This window comes from Pleurodeles waltl, chromosome 9, assembly GCF_031143425.1.
Source record: "Pleurodeles waltl isolate 20211129_DDA chromosome 9, aPleWal1.hap1.20221129, whole genome shotgun sequence".
Lineage (NCBI taxonomy): Eukaryota > Metazoa > Chordata > Amphibia > Caudata > Salamandridae > Pleurodeles > Pleurodeles waltl.
This window is the reverse complement of record NC_090448.1, coordinates 575,980,757-575,998,153: the sequence shown is the minus strand read 5'-3', so window position 1 is coordinate 575,998,153 and position 17,397 is coordinate 575,980,757. Positions and strand designations below refer to the sequence as shown.

The following is a 17,397-nucleotide window of genomic DNA, read 5'->3' as shown; positions in this document are numbered from 1 at the left end:
AAACTCAAACAATAATATTAGTCTTGAAATTTATATTTTTTGTTGAACAATGCATTGTATATCAGCCAAAAAAATGTTTTGTTCGTTAGAAGAGTTTTCTAAATCAGATTTCAGTTTTTAAATGTGTTACATTTTAAATATTAACAAAGATAACATACCTAAAATCTTCCTATGTAGTAAAAGCACCATAAACAATTCAATAGTGATGAAAGTTGGACTCAGGTTTGGTAGGCATAAAATGTATGGATTTGTATTTCATAAACATGGACATAGCAGTAATTGGTGATAAACTACTAGTATTCTGGGGGTGTCACCTCCTGCTCTGCTTATGCAAACCTGGTGGTGAGAGTGATTGTGCTTGTTCTAAGTCAGATATCCCACTAGGAGAAGTCCCCATTGAATGACAATTATCTCTCACATTAGACTGTTGACAGAAGAACTTATATTCTCAGACAGCAGCATTAGCCCATTCCAACACCCCTGAATTAGTGTTCATCTAACATGGGCAGACGGTTGTCAAACACATAGTGGGATGCCATCTGGCCAGTTGTGGAGGAGTAATTGATGAATGGGGGATACCTGCTTCTCACCAGGGATCTTCTATCTCTCAGTTGATTGAGAGAAGCCTTGCAACACACCTACATGGGAGGAGTTTGTTGGAGATTGTACAAGAGTACGTGTTAGTTGAGGGCTGTGTTTGTTGTGAATGTGGAACAAGCTACTATGGCTGCTTAGCTGTTGGCTGAGGTGAGGCAATATTCAGAAGTCATTTAGTAGGCACACTGCTGCCTGGTCATGAAATGGCTTTCTTGATGATATTCCTTGTGTGGGCAACAGTGTCCTCCTCCTTGTCCATATTATCTTCAACTAGCTCCTTCTTCTTCTCAAACAGTGCTAGATGCTGACATTGTTGCTTGGTGGAGGATTGGTTTCTCTCCTCGCATTTGTGGTCAACCTCCACTCGTAGGTGGGTCTGCACCAATGCTGGGTGGGATGTCATCAGTACATTGAAGATTTCAGTACATGAGGTGCATCAAATCCAGCTCTCTAAATTTCAACAAAGCACTTTAATAAACTTTTTTCTACAGAAAAAATAAAGAGCCTCATTTAGAGTTTGATGGAGGGGTCACTCAGTCACTTCTTCTCGGTTCTTCTGTGTTCTTCTGTGTTCTTCTCTGTTCTTCTCTGTTCTTCTCTGTTCTTCTGTCTTCTGCTCTTCCGGTCTTCTGTTCTTCTGTCTTCTGTTATTCTGTCTTCTGTTCTTCTGTCTTCTGTTCTCCTGTCTTCGGCTCTTCTACCTCCTCCGTCTTCTTCCCCCGAGCCTGCCCTCCTGCTCCTTCCTCATCCCCCTCCCTCACTCGCCTCCCCCTCTCTCACCCCTAGCTAACCCGTTCGCTATCTACCTCCCTCACTCCTCCTATCTTCCTATCTCTCTAGCTCCCTATCTCATTATCTAACTCCCCCACTCTCCACCTCCTCCTACCTACCTATCTGTCTATCTATCTATTTCCCTATCTATCGACTTCTCTATCTATTTTCTCTATCTATTTCTCTATCTCTCCCCCCCTCCCGCCACCCCCTCTACTACCTATCTCCCTATCCTCTCACTCTACCTCTCTCCCTCACCCACCTCTACAACCCCCCCTCCCCTATCTTCACAACCCTACTCCTATCTCTCTCCCTAATCTCCAAACCTCCTAACACTCACCCTCCTCCACCCTAAACCCCCTCCCCCAGCTCCTCTCACTCTACCTGTCCCCCCCCCCTCCCTCGCGCTTTCCCGCCGCGACCTCCTGCACGCCCCCGCCCCCCAGCTCCCATTCGCCCCCAGCTGACCCCTCCCCCCCCCTCCTACCTCTTATGGCGGCCGCTGCGCGACAGTGGTAGCGACCCTTGACCCAAGGGTAGGTCGCTCCCCCTGCCGCTGCAGCTCCTCCAAGTTCCCGAGTTCCTGTGTTCCTGAGACCCACCTAACTGTAAGTACCCCCCTCCTCCCAGCCCCTCGCCCTGCCCCGCGCCACTCACCTTCTCTCCTGCTCCTGCTTCTTTTCCTCCTCTCTGTCTCTTCCTCCTCGCTCCCCCTCTGCAATCTTCTTCTGTGTTCTTCTGTTCTTCCCTTCTGTTCTTCTGTTCTTCCCTTCTGTTCTTCTGTGTTCTTCCGGTCTTCTGTGTTCTTCTTCTCTGTTCTTCTCTGTGCTTCTGTGTTCTTCTTCTCGGTTCTTCTGTGTTCTTCTGTGTTCTTCTGTGTTCTTCTCTGTTCTTCTCTGTTCTTCTGCTCTTTCTGTCTTCTGTTCTTCTGTCTTCTGTTCTTCTGTCTTCTGTTCTTCTGTCTTCTGTTCTTCTGTCTTCTGTTCTCCTGTCTTCGGCTCTTCTACCTCCTCCGTCTTCTTCCCCCGAGCCTGCCCTCCTGCTCCTTCCTCATCCCCCTCCCTCACTCGCCTCCCCCTCTCACCCCTAGCTAACCCGTTCGCTATCTACCTCCCTCACTCCTCCTATCTTCCTATCTCTCTAGCTCCCTATCTCACTATCTAACTCCCCCACTCTCCACCTCCTCCTACCTACCTATCTGTCTATCTATCTATTTCCCTATCTATCGACTTCTCTATCTATTTTCTCTATCTATTTCTCTATCTCTCCCCCCCTCCCGCCACCCCCTCTACTACCTATCTCCCTATCCTCTCACTCTACCTCTCTCCCTCACCCACCTCTACAACCCCCCCTCCCCTATCTTCACAACCCTACTCCTATCTCTCTCCCTAATCTCCAAACCTCCTAACACTCACCCTCCTCCACCCTAAACCCCCTCCCCCAGCTCCTCTCACTCTACCTGTCCCCCCCCCCTCCCTCGCGCTTTCCCGCCGCGACCTCCTGCACGCCCCCGCCCCCCAGCTCCCATTCGCCCCCAGCTGACCCCTCCCCCCCCCTCCTACCTCTTATGGCGGCCGCTGCGCGACAGTGGTAGCGACCCTTGACCCAAGGGTAGGTCGCTCCCCCTGCCGCTGCAGCTCCTCCAAGTTCCCGAGTTCCTGTGTTCCTGAGACCCACCTAACTGTAAGTACCCCCCTCCTCCCAGCCCCTCGCCCTGCCCCGCGCCACTCACCTTCTCTCCTGCTCCTGCTTCTTTTCCTCCTCTCTGTCTCTTCCTCCTCGCTCCCCCTCTGCAATCTTCTTCTGTGTTCTTCTGTTCTTCCCTTCTGTTCTTCTGTTCTTCCCTTCTGTTCTTCTGTGTTCTTCCGGTCTTCTGTGTTCTTCTTCTCTGTTCTTCTCTGTGCTTCTGTGTTCTTCTTCTCGGTTCTTCTGTGTTCTTCTCTGTTCTTCTCTGTTCTTCTCTGTTCTTCTGCTCTTCCGATCTTCTGTTCTTCTGTCTTCTGTTCTTCTGTCTTCTGTTCTCCTGTCTTCGGCTCTTCTACCTCCTCCGTCTTCTTCCCCCGAGCCTGCCCTCCTGCTCCTTCCTCATCCCCCTCCCTCACTCGCCTCCCCCTCTCTCACCCCTAGCTAACCCGTTCGCTATCTACCTCCCTCACTCCTCCTATCTTCCTATCTCTCTAGCTCCCTATCTCACTATCTAACTCCCCCACTCTCCACCTCCTCCTACCTACCTATCTGTCTATCTATCTATTTCCCTATCTATCGACTTCTCTATCTATTTTCTCTATCTATTTCTCTATCTCTCCCCCCCTCCCGCCACCCCCTCTACTACCTATCTCCCTATCCTCTCACTCTACCTCTCTCCCTCACCCACCTCTACAACCCCCCCTCCCCTATCTTCACAACCCTACTCCTATCTCTCTCCCTAATCTCCAAACCTCCTAACACTCACCCTCCTCCACCCTAAACCCCCTCCCCCAGCTCCTCTCACTCTACCTGTCCCCCCCCCCTCCCTCGCGCTTTCCCGCCGCGACCTCCGGCACGCCCCCGCCCCCCAGCTCCCATTCGCCCCCAGCTGACCCCTCCCCCCCCCTCCTACCTCTTATGGCGGCCGCTGCGCGACAGTGGTAGCGACCCTTGACCCAAGGGTAGGTCGCTCCCCCTGCCGCTGCAGCTCCTCCAAGTTCCCGAGTTCCTGTGTTCCTGAGACCCACCTAACTGTAAGTACCCCCCTCCTCCCAGCCCCTCGCCCTGCCCCGCGCCACTCACCTTCTCTCCTGCTCCTGCTTCTTTTCCTCCTCTCTGTCTCTTCCTCCTCGCTCCCCCTCTGCAATCTTCTTCTGTGTTCTTCTGTTCTTCCCTTCTGTTCTTCTGTTCTTCCCTTCTGTTCTTCTGTGTTCTTCCGGTCTTCTGTGTTCTTCTTCTCTGTTCTTCTCTGTGCTTCTGTGTTCTTCTTCTCGGTTCTTCTGTGTTCTTCTCTGTTCTTCTGTGTTCTTCTGTGTTCTTCTCTGTTCTTCTCTGTTCTTCTGCTCTTCCGATCTTCTGCTCTTCCGGTCTTCTGCTCTTCCGGTCTTCTGTTCTTCTGTCTTCTGTTCTTCTGTCTTCTGTTCTTCTGTCTTCTGTTCTTCTGTCTTCGGCTCTTCTACCTCCTCCGTCTTCTTCCCCCGAGCCTGCCCTCCTGCTCCTTCCTCATCCCCCTCCCTCACTCGCCTCCCCCTCTCTCACCCCTAGCTAACCCGTTCGCTATCTACCTCCCTCACTCCTCCTATCTTCCTATCTCTCTAGCTCCCTATCTCACTATCTAACTCCCCCACTCTCCACCTCCTCCTACCTACCTATCTGTCTATCTATCTATTTCCCTATCTATCGACTTCTCTATCTATTTTCTCTATCTATTTCTCTATCTCTCCCCCCCTCCCGCCACCCCCTCTACTACCTATCTCCCTATCCTCTCACTCTACCTCTCTCCCTCACCCACCTCTACAACCCCCCCTCCCCTATCTTCACAACCCTACTCCTATCTCTCTCCCTAATCTCCAAACCTCCTAACACTCACCCTCCTCCACCCTAAACCCCCTCCCCCAGCTCCTCTCACTCTACCTGTCCCCCCCCTCCCTCGCGCTTTCCCGCCGCGACCTCCTGCACGCCCCCGCCCCCCAGCTCCCATTCGCCTCCAGCTGACCCCTCCCCCCCCTCCTACCTCTTATGGCGGCCGCTGCGCGACAGTGGTAGCGACCCTTGACCCAAGAGTAGGTCGCTCCCCCTGCCGCTGCAGCTCCTCCAAGTTCCCGAGTTCCTGTGTTCCTGAGACCCACCTAACTGTAAGTACCCCCCCTCCTCCCAGCCCCTCGCCCTGCCCCGCGCCACTCACCTTCTCTCCTGCTCCTGCTTCTTTTCCTCCTCTCTGTCTCTTCCTCCTCGCTCCCCCTCTGCAATCTTCTTCTGTGTTCTTCTGTTCTTCCCTTCTGTTCTTCTGTTCTTCCCTTCTGTTCTTCTGTGTTCTTCCGGTCTTCTGTGTTCTTCTTCTCTGTTCTTCTCTGTGCTTCTGTGTTCTTCTTCTCGGTTCTTCTGTGTTCTTCTGTGTTCTTCTGTGTTCTTCTCTGTTCTTCTCTGTTCTTCTCTGTTCTTCTGCTCTTCCGATCTTCTGTTCTTCTGTCTTCTGCTCTTCCGGTCTTCTGCTCTTCCGGTCTTCTGTTCTTCTGTCTTCTGTTCTTCTGTCTTCTGTTCTTCTGTCTTCTGTTCTTCTGTCTTCTGTTCTCCTGTCTTCGGCTCTTCTACCTCCTCCGTCTTCTTCCCCCGAGCCTGCCCTCCTGCTCCTTCCTCATCCCCCTCCCTCACTCGCCTCCCCCTCTCTCACCCCTAGCTAACCCGTTCGCTATCTACCTCCCTCACTCCTCCTATCTTCCTATCTCTCTAGCTCCCTATCTCACTATCTAACTCCCCCACTCTCCACCTCCTCCTACCTACCTATCTGTCTATCTATCTATTTCCCTATCTATCGACTTCTCTATCTATTTTCTCTATCTATTTCTCTATCTCTCCCCCCCTCCCGCCACCCCCTCTACTACCTATCTCCCTATCCTCTCACTCTACCTCTCTCCCTCACCCACCTCTACAACCCCCCCTCCCCTATCTTCACAACCCTACTCCTATCTCTCTCCCTAATCTCCAAACCTCCTAACACTCACCCTCCTCCACCCTAAACCCCCTCCCCCAGCTCCTCTCACTCTACCTGCCCCCCCCCTCCCTCGCGCTTTCCCGCCGCGACCTCCTGCACGCCCCCGCCCCCCAGCTCCCATTCGCCCCCAGCTGACCCCTCCCCCCCCTCCTACCTCTTATGGCGGCCGCTGCGCGACTGCGCAGCGGGCGCGCGCAGCGGGCACGCCGCTGGCGCGCCGGAGGCGCACCAGAGGCAAGCCCGTCTGCGCCCGTCTGCGCCTGGCCCGCGCCCAGCGCCACGACCCCTGGTCCCCAGCTCCCCCAAGCCCCGCTGATCCGCTACGACCCCACCACCCTCCACGCCCTCAACCCAGGGCGCTCCAAAACCTGCTTCCTAGCTCACCAAAAACGCACCCATGGACCCTTCGCCTGCAACTCCTGCAAACGCATCTTCCACCACGCAACTACCACGACCACAAGCCCACGCGCCATCAACCACCTCAAGTGCATCCTGGTCAACGCTCGTTCCGTCCACAAGCACGCCGTTGAACTTTGGGACCTCCTGGACTCCACAGCCCCGGACGTCGCCTTCATCACGGAGACATGGATGAACGCCTCCTCTGCTCCAGACATCGCTACCGCCATCCCCGAAGGCTACAAGATCTCCAGAAAAGACCGCACCAACCAAGTAGGAGGAGGTGTCGCCATCATCTTCAAAGACTCCATCAGCGTCACCACCTCCACCGAAGACCCCCCCCTCGCCGCTGAACACCTGCATTTTCAGATTCGCACCGACCCAAGGACCACCCTCAGAGGATCCCTCGTCTACCGTCCTCCCGGACCTCGCGCCTCTTTCAGCGACGCCATCGCCGACTTCATCTCCCCGCACGCCCTCGCCTCACCGGACTACATCCTCCTAGGCGACCTCAACTTCCATCTGGAACAAAACAACGACCCCAACACCACCACCCTGCTCGACAACCTCGCCAACCTCGGCCTCAAACAACTGGTGAACACCGCCACCCACATCGCCGGACACACGCTCGACCCTATCTTCTCCGCCAGCAAACACGTCTTCTTCAGCCACACCTCTGCCCTACACTGGACCGACCACAGCTGCGTCCACTTCACATTCCGACGCGAGACCTCCCACCTCCGCACTCAACCCATCCCTCGTCGACAGTGGAACAAGATCCCTGAAGAGCAACTCTTCTCCGCTCTCGCCGCCAACCAACTCACCCTCACCACCGACCCCAACGACGCATCTCTCAACCTCACAAACTGGATCTCCAACTGCGCTGACAACCTTGCTCCCCTCAAACGCACGCATCGACAGACCAACACCAAAAAACCTCTCTGGTTCTCTGACACCCTCAAAGAATCAAAGAAAACTTGTCGTGCCCTTGAGAAGGCCTGGCGCAAGGACCACACCGCTGACAACATGACCGCCCTCAAGAACGCTACACGCGAACACCACCACCTGATCCGCACTGCCAAAAGGAACTTTTTCACCGACAGACTAGACAAAAACAGCCACAACAGCAGAGAACTCTTCAGCATCGTCAAAGAGTTCTCCAACCCCAGCGCCAGCGCCAACGCCTTCACGCCCTCACAGGATTTGTGCGAATCCCTCGCCACTTTCTTCCATCGCAAGATCAGCGACCTCCACGACAGCTTCGGACACCAGACCCAACCATACACCACTGAACCCGCTTCCCCGGACGTCACCCTCAACAACTGGACCCACATCAACACGGAAGAAACCAAATCCATCATGAACTCTATCCACTCCGGCGCCCCTTCGGACCCCTGCCCGCACTTCATCTTTAACAAAGCCGACGACATCATCGCCCCGCACCTCCAGACCGTCATCAACTCTTCTTTTTCTTCTGCTACCTTCCCCGAATGCTGGAAGCACGCTGAAGTCAACGCCCTACTAAAGAAACCTACGGCTGACCCAAGCGACCTGAAAAACTTCCGCCCCATCTCTCTTCTACCTTTCCCAGCCAAGGTAATAGAAAAGACCGTCAACAAACAGCTGACCACCTTCCTGGAAGACAACAACCTGCTCGACCCTTCACAAACTGGATTCCGAACCAACCACAGCACGGAAACCGCCCTCATCTCAGTCACAGACGACATCAGAACCCTGATGGACAACGGTGAAACAGTCGCCCTCATTCTCCTCGACCTCTCGGCTGCCTTTGACACCGTCTGTCACCGCACCCTAATCACCCGCCTACGCTCCACCGGGATCCAAGGCCAGGCCCTGGACTGGATCGCCTCCTTCCTCGCTAACCGATCCCAAAGAGTTTACCTCCCTCCGTTTCGCTCAGAACCCACCAAGATCATCTGCGGCGTACCTCAAGGCTCATCGCTCAGCCCGACACTCTTCAATGTCTACATGAGCCCCCTCGCCGACATCGTACGCAAGCACGACATCATCATCACCTCCTACGCCGACGACACCCAACTTGTACTCTCCCTCACCAAGGACCCCGCCAGCGCCAAGACCAACCTACAAGAGGGTATGAAGGACGTCGCAGATTGGATGAGGCTCAGCCGCCTAAAGCTGAACTCTGAAAAAACGGAAGTCCTCATCCTCGGCAACACCCCGTCCGCCTGGGACGACTCCTGGTGGCCCACGGCCCTCGGCACCGCACCGACCCCCGCAGACCACGCCCGCAACCTCGGCTTCATCTTGGACCCTCTTCTCACCATGACCAAGCAAGTCAACGCTGTGTCCTCCGCCTGCTTCCTCACTCTCCGCATGCTCCGCAAGATCTTCCGCTGGATCCCCGCCGACACCAGAAAAACCGTGACCCACGCCCTTGTCACCAGTCGCCTGGACTACGGCAATACCCTCTACGCCGGGACCACCGCCAAACTCCAAAACCGCCTGCAACGCATCCAAAACGCCTCAGCCCGCCTCATCCTCGACGTACCCCGCAACAGCCACATCTCCGCACACCTGAGACACCTGCATTGGCTCCCAGTCAGCAAAAGGATCACCTTCCGTCTTCTCACCCACGCACACAAAGCCCTCCACAACAAGGGACCGGAATACCTCAACAGACGCCTCAGCTTCTACGTCCCCACCCGCCCCCTCCGCTCCGCTGGCCTCGCACTTGCTGCCGTCCCTCGCACCCGCCGCTCCACGGCGGGTGGGAGATCTTTCTCCTTCCTGGCGGCCAAGACCTGGAACTCCCTCCCCACCAGCCTCAGGACCACCCAGGACCACTCCGCTTTCCGGAGACTCCTAAAGACTTGGCTGTTCGAGCAGCGATAACCCCCCCTTTCCCCCCTAGCGCCTTGAGACCCGCACGGGTGAGTAGCGCGCTTTATAAATGTTAATGATTTGAAAGAGCCTCATTTAGAGTTTGATGGAGGGGTCACTCAGTCACAAACGTTACAGATATCCTGTCAGCTGTGTTACAATTTCAATAGACTATATTGGAGTTGTAATACGGCAGTGGGATATCCCTCATGTTTGAAACAGAGAAACCCCTTCCGCCAAACTCGAAATCAGGCCCTAAGTTACTAACATGTTTGTAAAAAATAAGATTATAAAATTAAGGGTTGATTCAGGTATGGAATTATATCTCGGCAATGTGAACTCACTAGCTCAACCACATATCTTTGAGTATTGGAGACCCTCCATGAGGTCAGCTGCTGAGTCTGTGTCCTAGTGTTGCCAAAGTGTCTCCAGATTAAACAGCTAAAGAGATATAAATTTTGTACAAGAAATATCCCTCTATAAAACTCATCATGGTCAGAAATGCTGACACATCAGAGATGCACACAAGAAAGGAAAAAAACAACACCATTCAACAGACATTTAAATTTGATATACTTTCAAAATAGACCTAAGGGGACTTTTTGAATAGACTAATGATGAGATACTAAAGTAAAGAACATAGGTGCCCACACTTACTGACTGATCAGTAATGGGGGGCCTAATTGCTGCATCAAGGATGTCCCATGATGTCATCAGTGTTGATGTGTTAAAGTTGGATACCAGGGGCTGTTGTATGACTAACGTTGACAGGAGAGAGAGAGATACTTAGGGGAGTAAGCCATCCAAATCCATACAAGCAAGTGCTGTATAAAGTGTTTAAATACTTTATTTAGTCACAAAAATGTACCTCTTCTGTAAGTTAAGATAATGCCCAATAATTATCTTAAAATGCTATCCTTATATTTGCAAGTTTACAAGCAATTTGATAAGTCAATGTGTAATATCCAGTGCTTAATTTGTGCTTGTTGTTTCCGGTGCAGAGCACCAACACTTATTTTTGAGGGCCAGCACTTATTTTTCTGCCTCAAGCATTTACTGCATGCAAAAGACACAGGGGAAAGACAGAGGAAGAGAAAAATGAAAAAGCGTCACAATGGGAGAAAGCAGAAAGCTGCAAGAGTGAGCTGGAGGGGCAACGAGTGGCTTTTATATGGATTGAAGAGGCCCGAGATGGCTTCAGGATTGCGCTGCCTCAGTATTTCGTGTTCGCACATTTAATTGCAGCAGCCATACGTTTAAGAGGAGGGGCTTTGGGCACCGGCATCTTTATTTACAAATTAAGCACTGGTATCAAACACGAAATAATAACATATTGAGCCTGGGGCCAAAAGGAGTGTGAGAGAAGAGACAGTTGGGTACCACGTAATTATAAATAATGTGACATGCAGAGGCAAAGAAACAGCCATTTAACTTTTCAGTCTCTACCATCCATCTGCTGTGTGGTACCAGTCCGAGTGTCAGTGCACTACGATGAGCAGAAGTCGTAGTTGTCACAAGAGGTAGATGTAACAACACAGGGCGTTTAAAAGTTTAAAAAATATATGAACATATTATAAATTAAGAGTATATGTGTCAAGGTTGCATTTGACTACCATTAAAAATTGTTCAAAAAACATTGCAAAATATAGTGTTAAATTGTAACTTAACAAGAGATAGAAATAGATTATGCACTAGTGAGATTGCTAGCATAAGAGCATACCTGTTTGTGCAGAAGGGTGTTACTGCATATCGTGCCCTGTACATTGCCCCTGGCCATTGCAATGACTACTGTCCCAGCTAAACCTATGAATCAACTTGAAAAAGTTGCTTATGACAGGATTGTACAAATTATAAAACACCGTAATTGATGGGGGTTGTGTCCGAGGGTGTTTTGGTGTACCATGGGGCATATTTACAGCCCCTTGAGCCACATGAGCATCATTTTTTTACACTAATGTTGCCCTAAGGAGGCATTTTCATCGCACCATATTTACAAGGTGGCATAAGGCAAGCATTTTGCCACCTTGTAACACCTTGCGCCACAGTATGCCAGCGTCAGGCATAATGTATGCAAGGGGGATGTTCCGGCGCAGGGAGGCCCAAACAAATGGCGCAGTGAAATTTAGAACTTTTCACTGCGCCATTTTTTCCATCATTCTTAACGCCTACTCAAAGCAGCTGCTAAAATGATGCACCCATTATATTCAATGGGCCTCCCTGTGCATTGCTGCACTTGTGTCAAAATATTTGTTGCTAGTGTTAGTATAGCAAAGAACCACAATAACGTCATAAATTGTGACACTATTGTGCTAACAAACGCCATGGTGCTCTATATTGTAAATATGGCACAACCATGGTGTCATTAGGTGCTGGTAAGGGGTAGGTGGCACCACTTTCTTGTAAATATTCCCCTACATATGTAGTGTGTGCCAAACAATGCAGGTATGAGTAAAGGACAGATATGGGTGAGTGATGGTAAGTTTGATTTTAGTGAGCAAGAGCGAAAGAAATGTATGAGGTTTGGCTCTACCTGGCACCACATTAGAAGTGTCAGAAAAATGCAGCCCATTTAGCAAGTGGGGCTGCTTTGTGGAGAGGACAGCCTTTTCAACAGGAGTGAAATGGAGACCAGATCCAATTTTAGAAGCTCTTAAGGGTGTACTCATTGAAAATATTTATACAGATCAAATCTCTTTGTGCTTATAAGAATATTGAAATCAATTTATCAAGCAGCAGTTACAATTAGAGGACTGGCAGACATATATTTTCAAGAACCATTTAAAATTAACATCCCTAGCTACCATGCAGGCTGGAGTGGACTAACTGAAGCTAGACGTTTCCTCTGCTTACCCTTGTGAAACTGCTCTCTTGAGGCTGGACGGTGACCAAGGTATATAAAACAAAAAAGCAAGCTGTTGCCTGAATGGGAGAATTTCAGTGACCAGCTGAAACTAAACCTTTCTTGTGGACTTAAACCCAGAGTTGTGAAACCTGTAACCAGTTCTGTAGTCTTTTTTCAACTGTTACAGTGCTACCAGATCCTGTACCATTTGGAACTTGAAAGTTTTCCCACATCTTAAGGCCTGTAACAGTCTCAGCGACTTCAATTCAGTGTTTTTACTGTACTGATTTTTTTGGGCTGGTGGTTCAAGACTAGAACGGAGTTGCTTTCTGAACACATTCAAGCTTGTGGAGCCTTTTTGATCTATAGCTTTGAGTCTGGTCCAGTGAAATATTTGAACCTCCAGAAATGTTTCTACATCTAAAAGGCGATCCTTTCTGCTGGGCCAATCACCCAAAGAGTTCAACTGTGGGACAGCCACAGAAGATGCCCAGTCCCCAGTCAACTATATGGTGGATGCTTGCAATTTCTCTACATTTCTCTGTGATTCTAATAGGCTTACGCCGATCAATTTTCTTTTATTCATAACTTTTGATTCTTTTACTAGATTGTATTTATAATTGTACCATTTCCTTACTAATTATACTCACATTTCTACTAACAAAATTCGGCCCTTATTTATATGTTGGAGGACAGGTTACTCCATCCCAATGGTGACAGATATCCCAGTCACTGAAATCTAAATGCCATTATGTCCTATGGGACTTAGATTTCGGCGGACAGGATATCCGGCACTGTTGTAAGGGATTAACCTGTCTGCCAATATCTAAGTCAGGCCCTTTGTCATTTGAAAGTTCTTATCTCTTAACATTTCTGTTAGTTTGCTGTAGTTTGGAGAGAACAGTTACCACTGAAAACTAGAGTGAAAGACTGGATAAAATTATCTCAAGATGAATTTCTTTGTAGCTTCAGGGAGCTTGCTTTTTTTTGTCTGTTTCTTCTTGGCTCTTTTGCATTCCGCTTTGGGCGCACGGATAATTAAGTTCCCAATGGTGTTTCTACTAAGTACCCTCTTGGCAGCCTTCTCTAACTAACTACTATTGTCCACAACTTTCTATCAATCCTCACAAGAACCAGCACGTGCCTCTCATTTTCTTCCACTGCCTTCTGGTAATGGGCTTTGGTGTTGTTGCAGTCATTTATAATGGGAACAACATGAAATTATGAAACTGCTAACATATGTTTGTGGTGTATTTTTCAGAATAGGTCACATTATTTATCAACATGGATCTCTCCGGAGCAGTGGCCCTTTTCCTTGCAACTTGTATTTGCTGCATTTTCATCTCAATGTGGAGAAGAAAGAATACTTCCAGCAAACTGCCCCCTGGACCATATCCTTTTCCCTTCATTGGAAATGCATTGCAATTGTCAGGAGGAGAAGTGGTCCGAGCGCTTCAGCTGGTAAGTCTGTATGTCTTAAAAGTGGGGAGTTATTTACAAATAACATGAGATGACAACAACAAGAAAAATTAACCTCAGTGGATCAAAATATATTCTCAAACATAAAAATGCATGAAGTCTTTAAGCAGGTTTAGTTAGAGGTCAGCTGCATTTTAACGGAAGCATTTTGTCCAGCGTATCAGGTCTATGCTGCAGAGCAAAGGTGGTGCTGGTAAAGTTGTAAGTTTGATTCCAAACTTACTATTCACACTCAATTTATGCAATTAGTTTGTTCTTCCTGTACTTTCATGACGTTTTCGCCATGCATTCTCTTATTCCTCCACTGGAGTATAATCCACTTGAAATATTGCCACAAAGAACCTCTGTCGTGAGGAGGAACACAAATACCATTTCTGGTAATCTAGAGCCCAGCTTGAATAACTGTGGCTTCGTACCTTGTAGAACAGAGTGATGGAGATGGTGAACTCACCAGTACCACATGTGAGCAGATTGCTTTGCACCTAGAATTCCTATACCCGCCCCCTGACAGTGGTTAGACTTATTGCAAAGCAGCACAAAACGGAATTTGCACTAAGAATAGGGCATCTTTCCAGCAGAAACTATCTTTTTGCGCCCGAAAGTTAATGTCCTTACACAAGTTTGTGTCTCTTTGTATCACTTTGCATGACTTTGTGGTGGCACAAAATCTAAGTAAGTCTGCCCTGCATGTGTGTTGCACTGCTCAGCACACATCCAATATGCAGAATGTTTAATAATTGTCTAGGCATAGAATTTGTACCAGATGGGTGTCATTCCAGTGGAAAGGGTATACCTCCAGTACCTGTTCTGGTACATTTTCTAGGCATCACACACAATCCTTTGAACAATTGTGTGGCTGTGCAGGAAGCTAGGCTCCATGTTTGTGCACTAGGCCAGGGTAAGTAAACAGAAGCAAGCCATTTGTTGGTACATATCACCCAGCTCTGCTTTTTCCCACTTGTGCAGAACAGCATAGTAACTTTCAAAGTTGAGCAACATTGCACTAAAGCTTAGTTTATATGACCCAAGGTCTTCTGGTTGTACTGCAATGGTGGGTGGTTCTGCACTGTTTACATTTAGGAGCATGTGCCTACATGTGTGCCACAGTGTGCAGTCTGAGTGAGTGAGACCACAATTTGCCTCATTCTGGTATCTGTACAAAAGTAGTTTGTTCCAGAGGGGGCCTTAATTTGGTATCTAATGAGAAATATCCTCTTTTCGTTTTGACTGGAGTGTGAATCTATAGTGCTTTATCAAAAGTATGTGGTGCATTAATGTATTCACACTCACGGAGAAAGCTGTACAAAATGTTAACTTGGCATTGATTCAACAAAGAGAACATTTCAAAGTATCATGTACTAGATTTAGAAATGTCCAGAATCCATACATAATATTAATTTGCCCATAATTGAACTCCTTCAAATACTGTGGGCCCGATTCACAAAGGTAAACTGAGGGCCTGATTCATGAAAAGTTAGCTCCGCCTTTGCGTCATTTTTTTACGCAAAAGCGGCGTAAACTTACAAAACATAATTATACCTCACTTTCAGCATTATTGCCATACTGCGCCCCAATTCACAAAGGTGAACAAAGACGTTTGTTGTAAATTTAGATCAAATGTCTGAGTTTACCTTTGTAAATTGTGCCCAATGTCTCCTGTCCTTGCTACCTAGTCATCTTCAAAAGTCAGTCCGCAAGATGAAGATGGGACACAGTCTGGATGAAACTGTCCACACCTAAGCATGTATCTATGATTGTCCTGTAATGTGTTGACTGGATAGCCTTATACTGACTATTGCATGTCAACTGATATGTGGCATGGTCTGATTCGACTCAAATGCTTGAATGGGTGTACATATACAAACCTTGCCTTGGTTATGACCTTTGTCAAGCTGTGAGTCTATGTATTGGAGGATCCACAACAACATCAGCCAATCTGCATGGTAGGTTCCACATTTGGCATTCCAAGACTGTCTGTTGGTGCTGTAAACCAGTTGGCACATGTGCGTAGTTAGTACAGCTAGCTAGACCTTACATTTGACATATGAGCCACTGTTGTGGAGACGTGTACATTTGGCTTCCCTAAGAAATGTTGGTACCATTTTGTGTGAGCCAAGTATCCCAAAGTCAGCCTTTACTCTGAGATACACAAAATGATACTTTACACTGACAATAACACACAAACGGCATGCAAAATACTGCATCCAACTCCCAAAATGGACATTGTCTGGCCCATCCTTTTGTCCTTGTACTTAGCAGTGATGAGGCACTTTAACACCAGGCATGGTGTTGGCATTGCATTTCTTCCTCCAAATGCACAAGCGGGCCCCATGTATCCAGTAGTCCTCACAACACTACAAGTCTCAGGATGCTCCCTGATTTGTGCATCCAATGGGCTCCAATGAGACATTGGCCAAATGAATACTGTAGTAGTTGCTGGTATTACATGAAAGGAGACATGAGAAACAGTCACAAAGCATTCATGATACCACATCTAACACCCAAAATAACATATTGAGCCCACTTTGGACATTGTATGACCCACCCAATTGTCCTTGCACCAAGGACTGGTAAGGCCCTTGGATGACCAGTCATGGTGTTGGCATTGCATTTCTTCCTTCAAATACACAAAATAGCCCCATTTCCCCAGAAGTGTTCAGAACACCTCAAGTCCCAGGTTAGACCCTGGTTTGTGCATCCAACGGGCTCCAGTGAGACATTGCCTTATGACTGCAGAAGTTGCTCAGATTGTGACACATGATGGCACAACTTAGTCACCACTCACATCATACTGACAGACACATGATGCAGCTCATGCGCTTACCAGGTCTCTGCTGCTCCAACTCTTCCAGCTACGCATGTAGGGTTAGCCAGGCTGTCCTCAGGACCCTCCTGTACAGTGGTGTAAGGCGGGGCTGGTGCACATGGGGCTGGGAGGACTGGCCCAATAGTTCCTGGGCCCTCAGTTGGGCCCAGCATTCCATGTCCTCCCAGCACTTGCTACATGTCCTGGCCCGCCACTGGTGCATGCCCACCGCACTGCAATGCTGCGCAATGTCAGCTCAGAGTCAGGAGGCACTGCATTGCTCCTCTGGTCCTTGGGTCACTCATAAAGCTTAGGTTAATTGTCCAGCACCCTACCCCAGCTAAAATGGCCAGTTCCTGTTCACTGAAAGGGGGTACCCTCTCATCAACTCCCTCAGCCATGTTAGGGGCAGTTAGGACACACGGAGCAGCAGGATGGCAGAGGATGCAATCTGTAGGTGGGATGACTCAGAATGACAATAAAATGGCTGCCTGCAACTTCCTGTCATGAACTTCCTGCCTTGCATTTCCTATGTGTCATTTCCTGAAGAAGTGTGTTGGGTTCTGGCCTGTCTTCGGATTCTACACCCTGAGGGTGGATTATCTGTACCCGGAGCATACTCTTAACGCTCGGAGTGTACTCTATGTACTTAGAGCGTGAGCTCTGCATTCGGAGCACAGAATTTCTACTCGGGCAGTAGACTAGGTCAAACAAGTGTAATAAATGCAAACAGGTGTAAAAAGGGCAGCAGGTCAAATGGAGGAATGGAAGAGTATATATGTAGTCATACTACATTAATCACTAGCATTGTTTGGCCTTTTGCTTTGTGTTACTTGTGGTCCACATATGGCACTTACATCAGAGTAGACTGTAGTGTGTCACCAAAGTCAGTACAGGTAGTGGTGTTCATCCCTTGACCAATAGGGCCAGATTCACACAGGGCCAGAGGGCCAGAGTAGGACTGGG

At 49.0% G+C, this 17,397-nt stretch overlaps 1 protein-coding gene across 7 annotated transcripts in view; it reads left to right on the top strand.

Annotated features, from left to right (window-relative positions):
- LOC138259681 (cytochrome P450 2G1-like) overlaps positions 1–17,397 on the top strand; it is a 584,827-nt gene that overhangs the window by 162,657 nt on the left and 404,773 nt on the right. For 5 of the 7 annotated variants that reach the window (XM_069207561.1, XM_069207562.1, XM_069207560.1 and 2 more), the window contains one exon: positions 13,408–13,607. In XM_069207561.1, coding sequence (XP_069063662.1) covers positions 13,431–13,607 — 177 coding nt within the window. In that variant the 5' untranslated portion in view covers positions 13,408–13,430. The remainder of the gene's footprint in view (positions 1–13,407; positions 13,608–17,397) is intronic. The other 2 variants (XM_069207557.1, XM_069207564.1) reach the window with 1 other exon arrangement.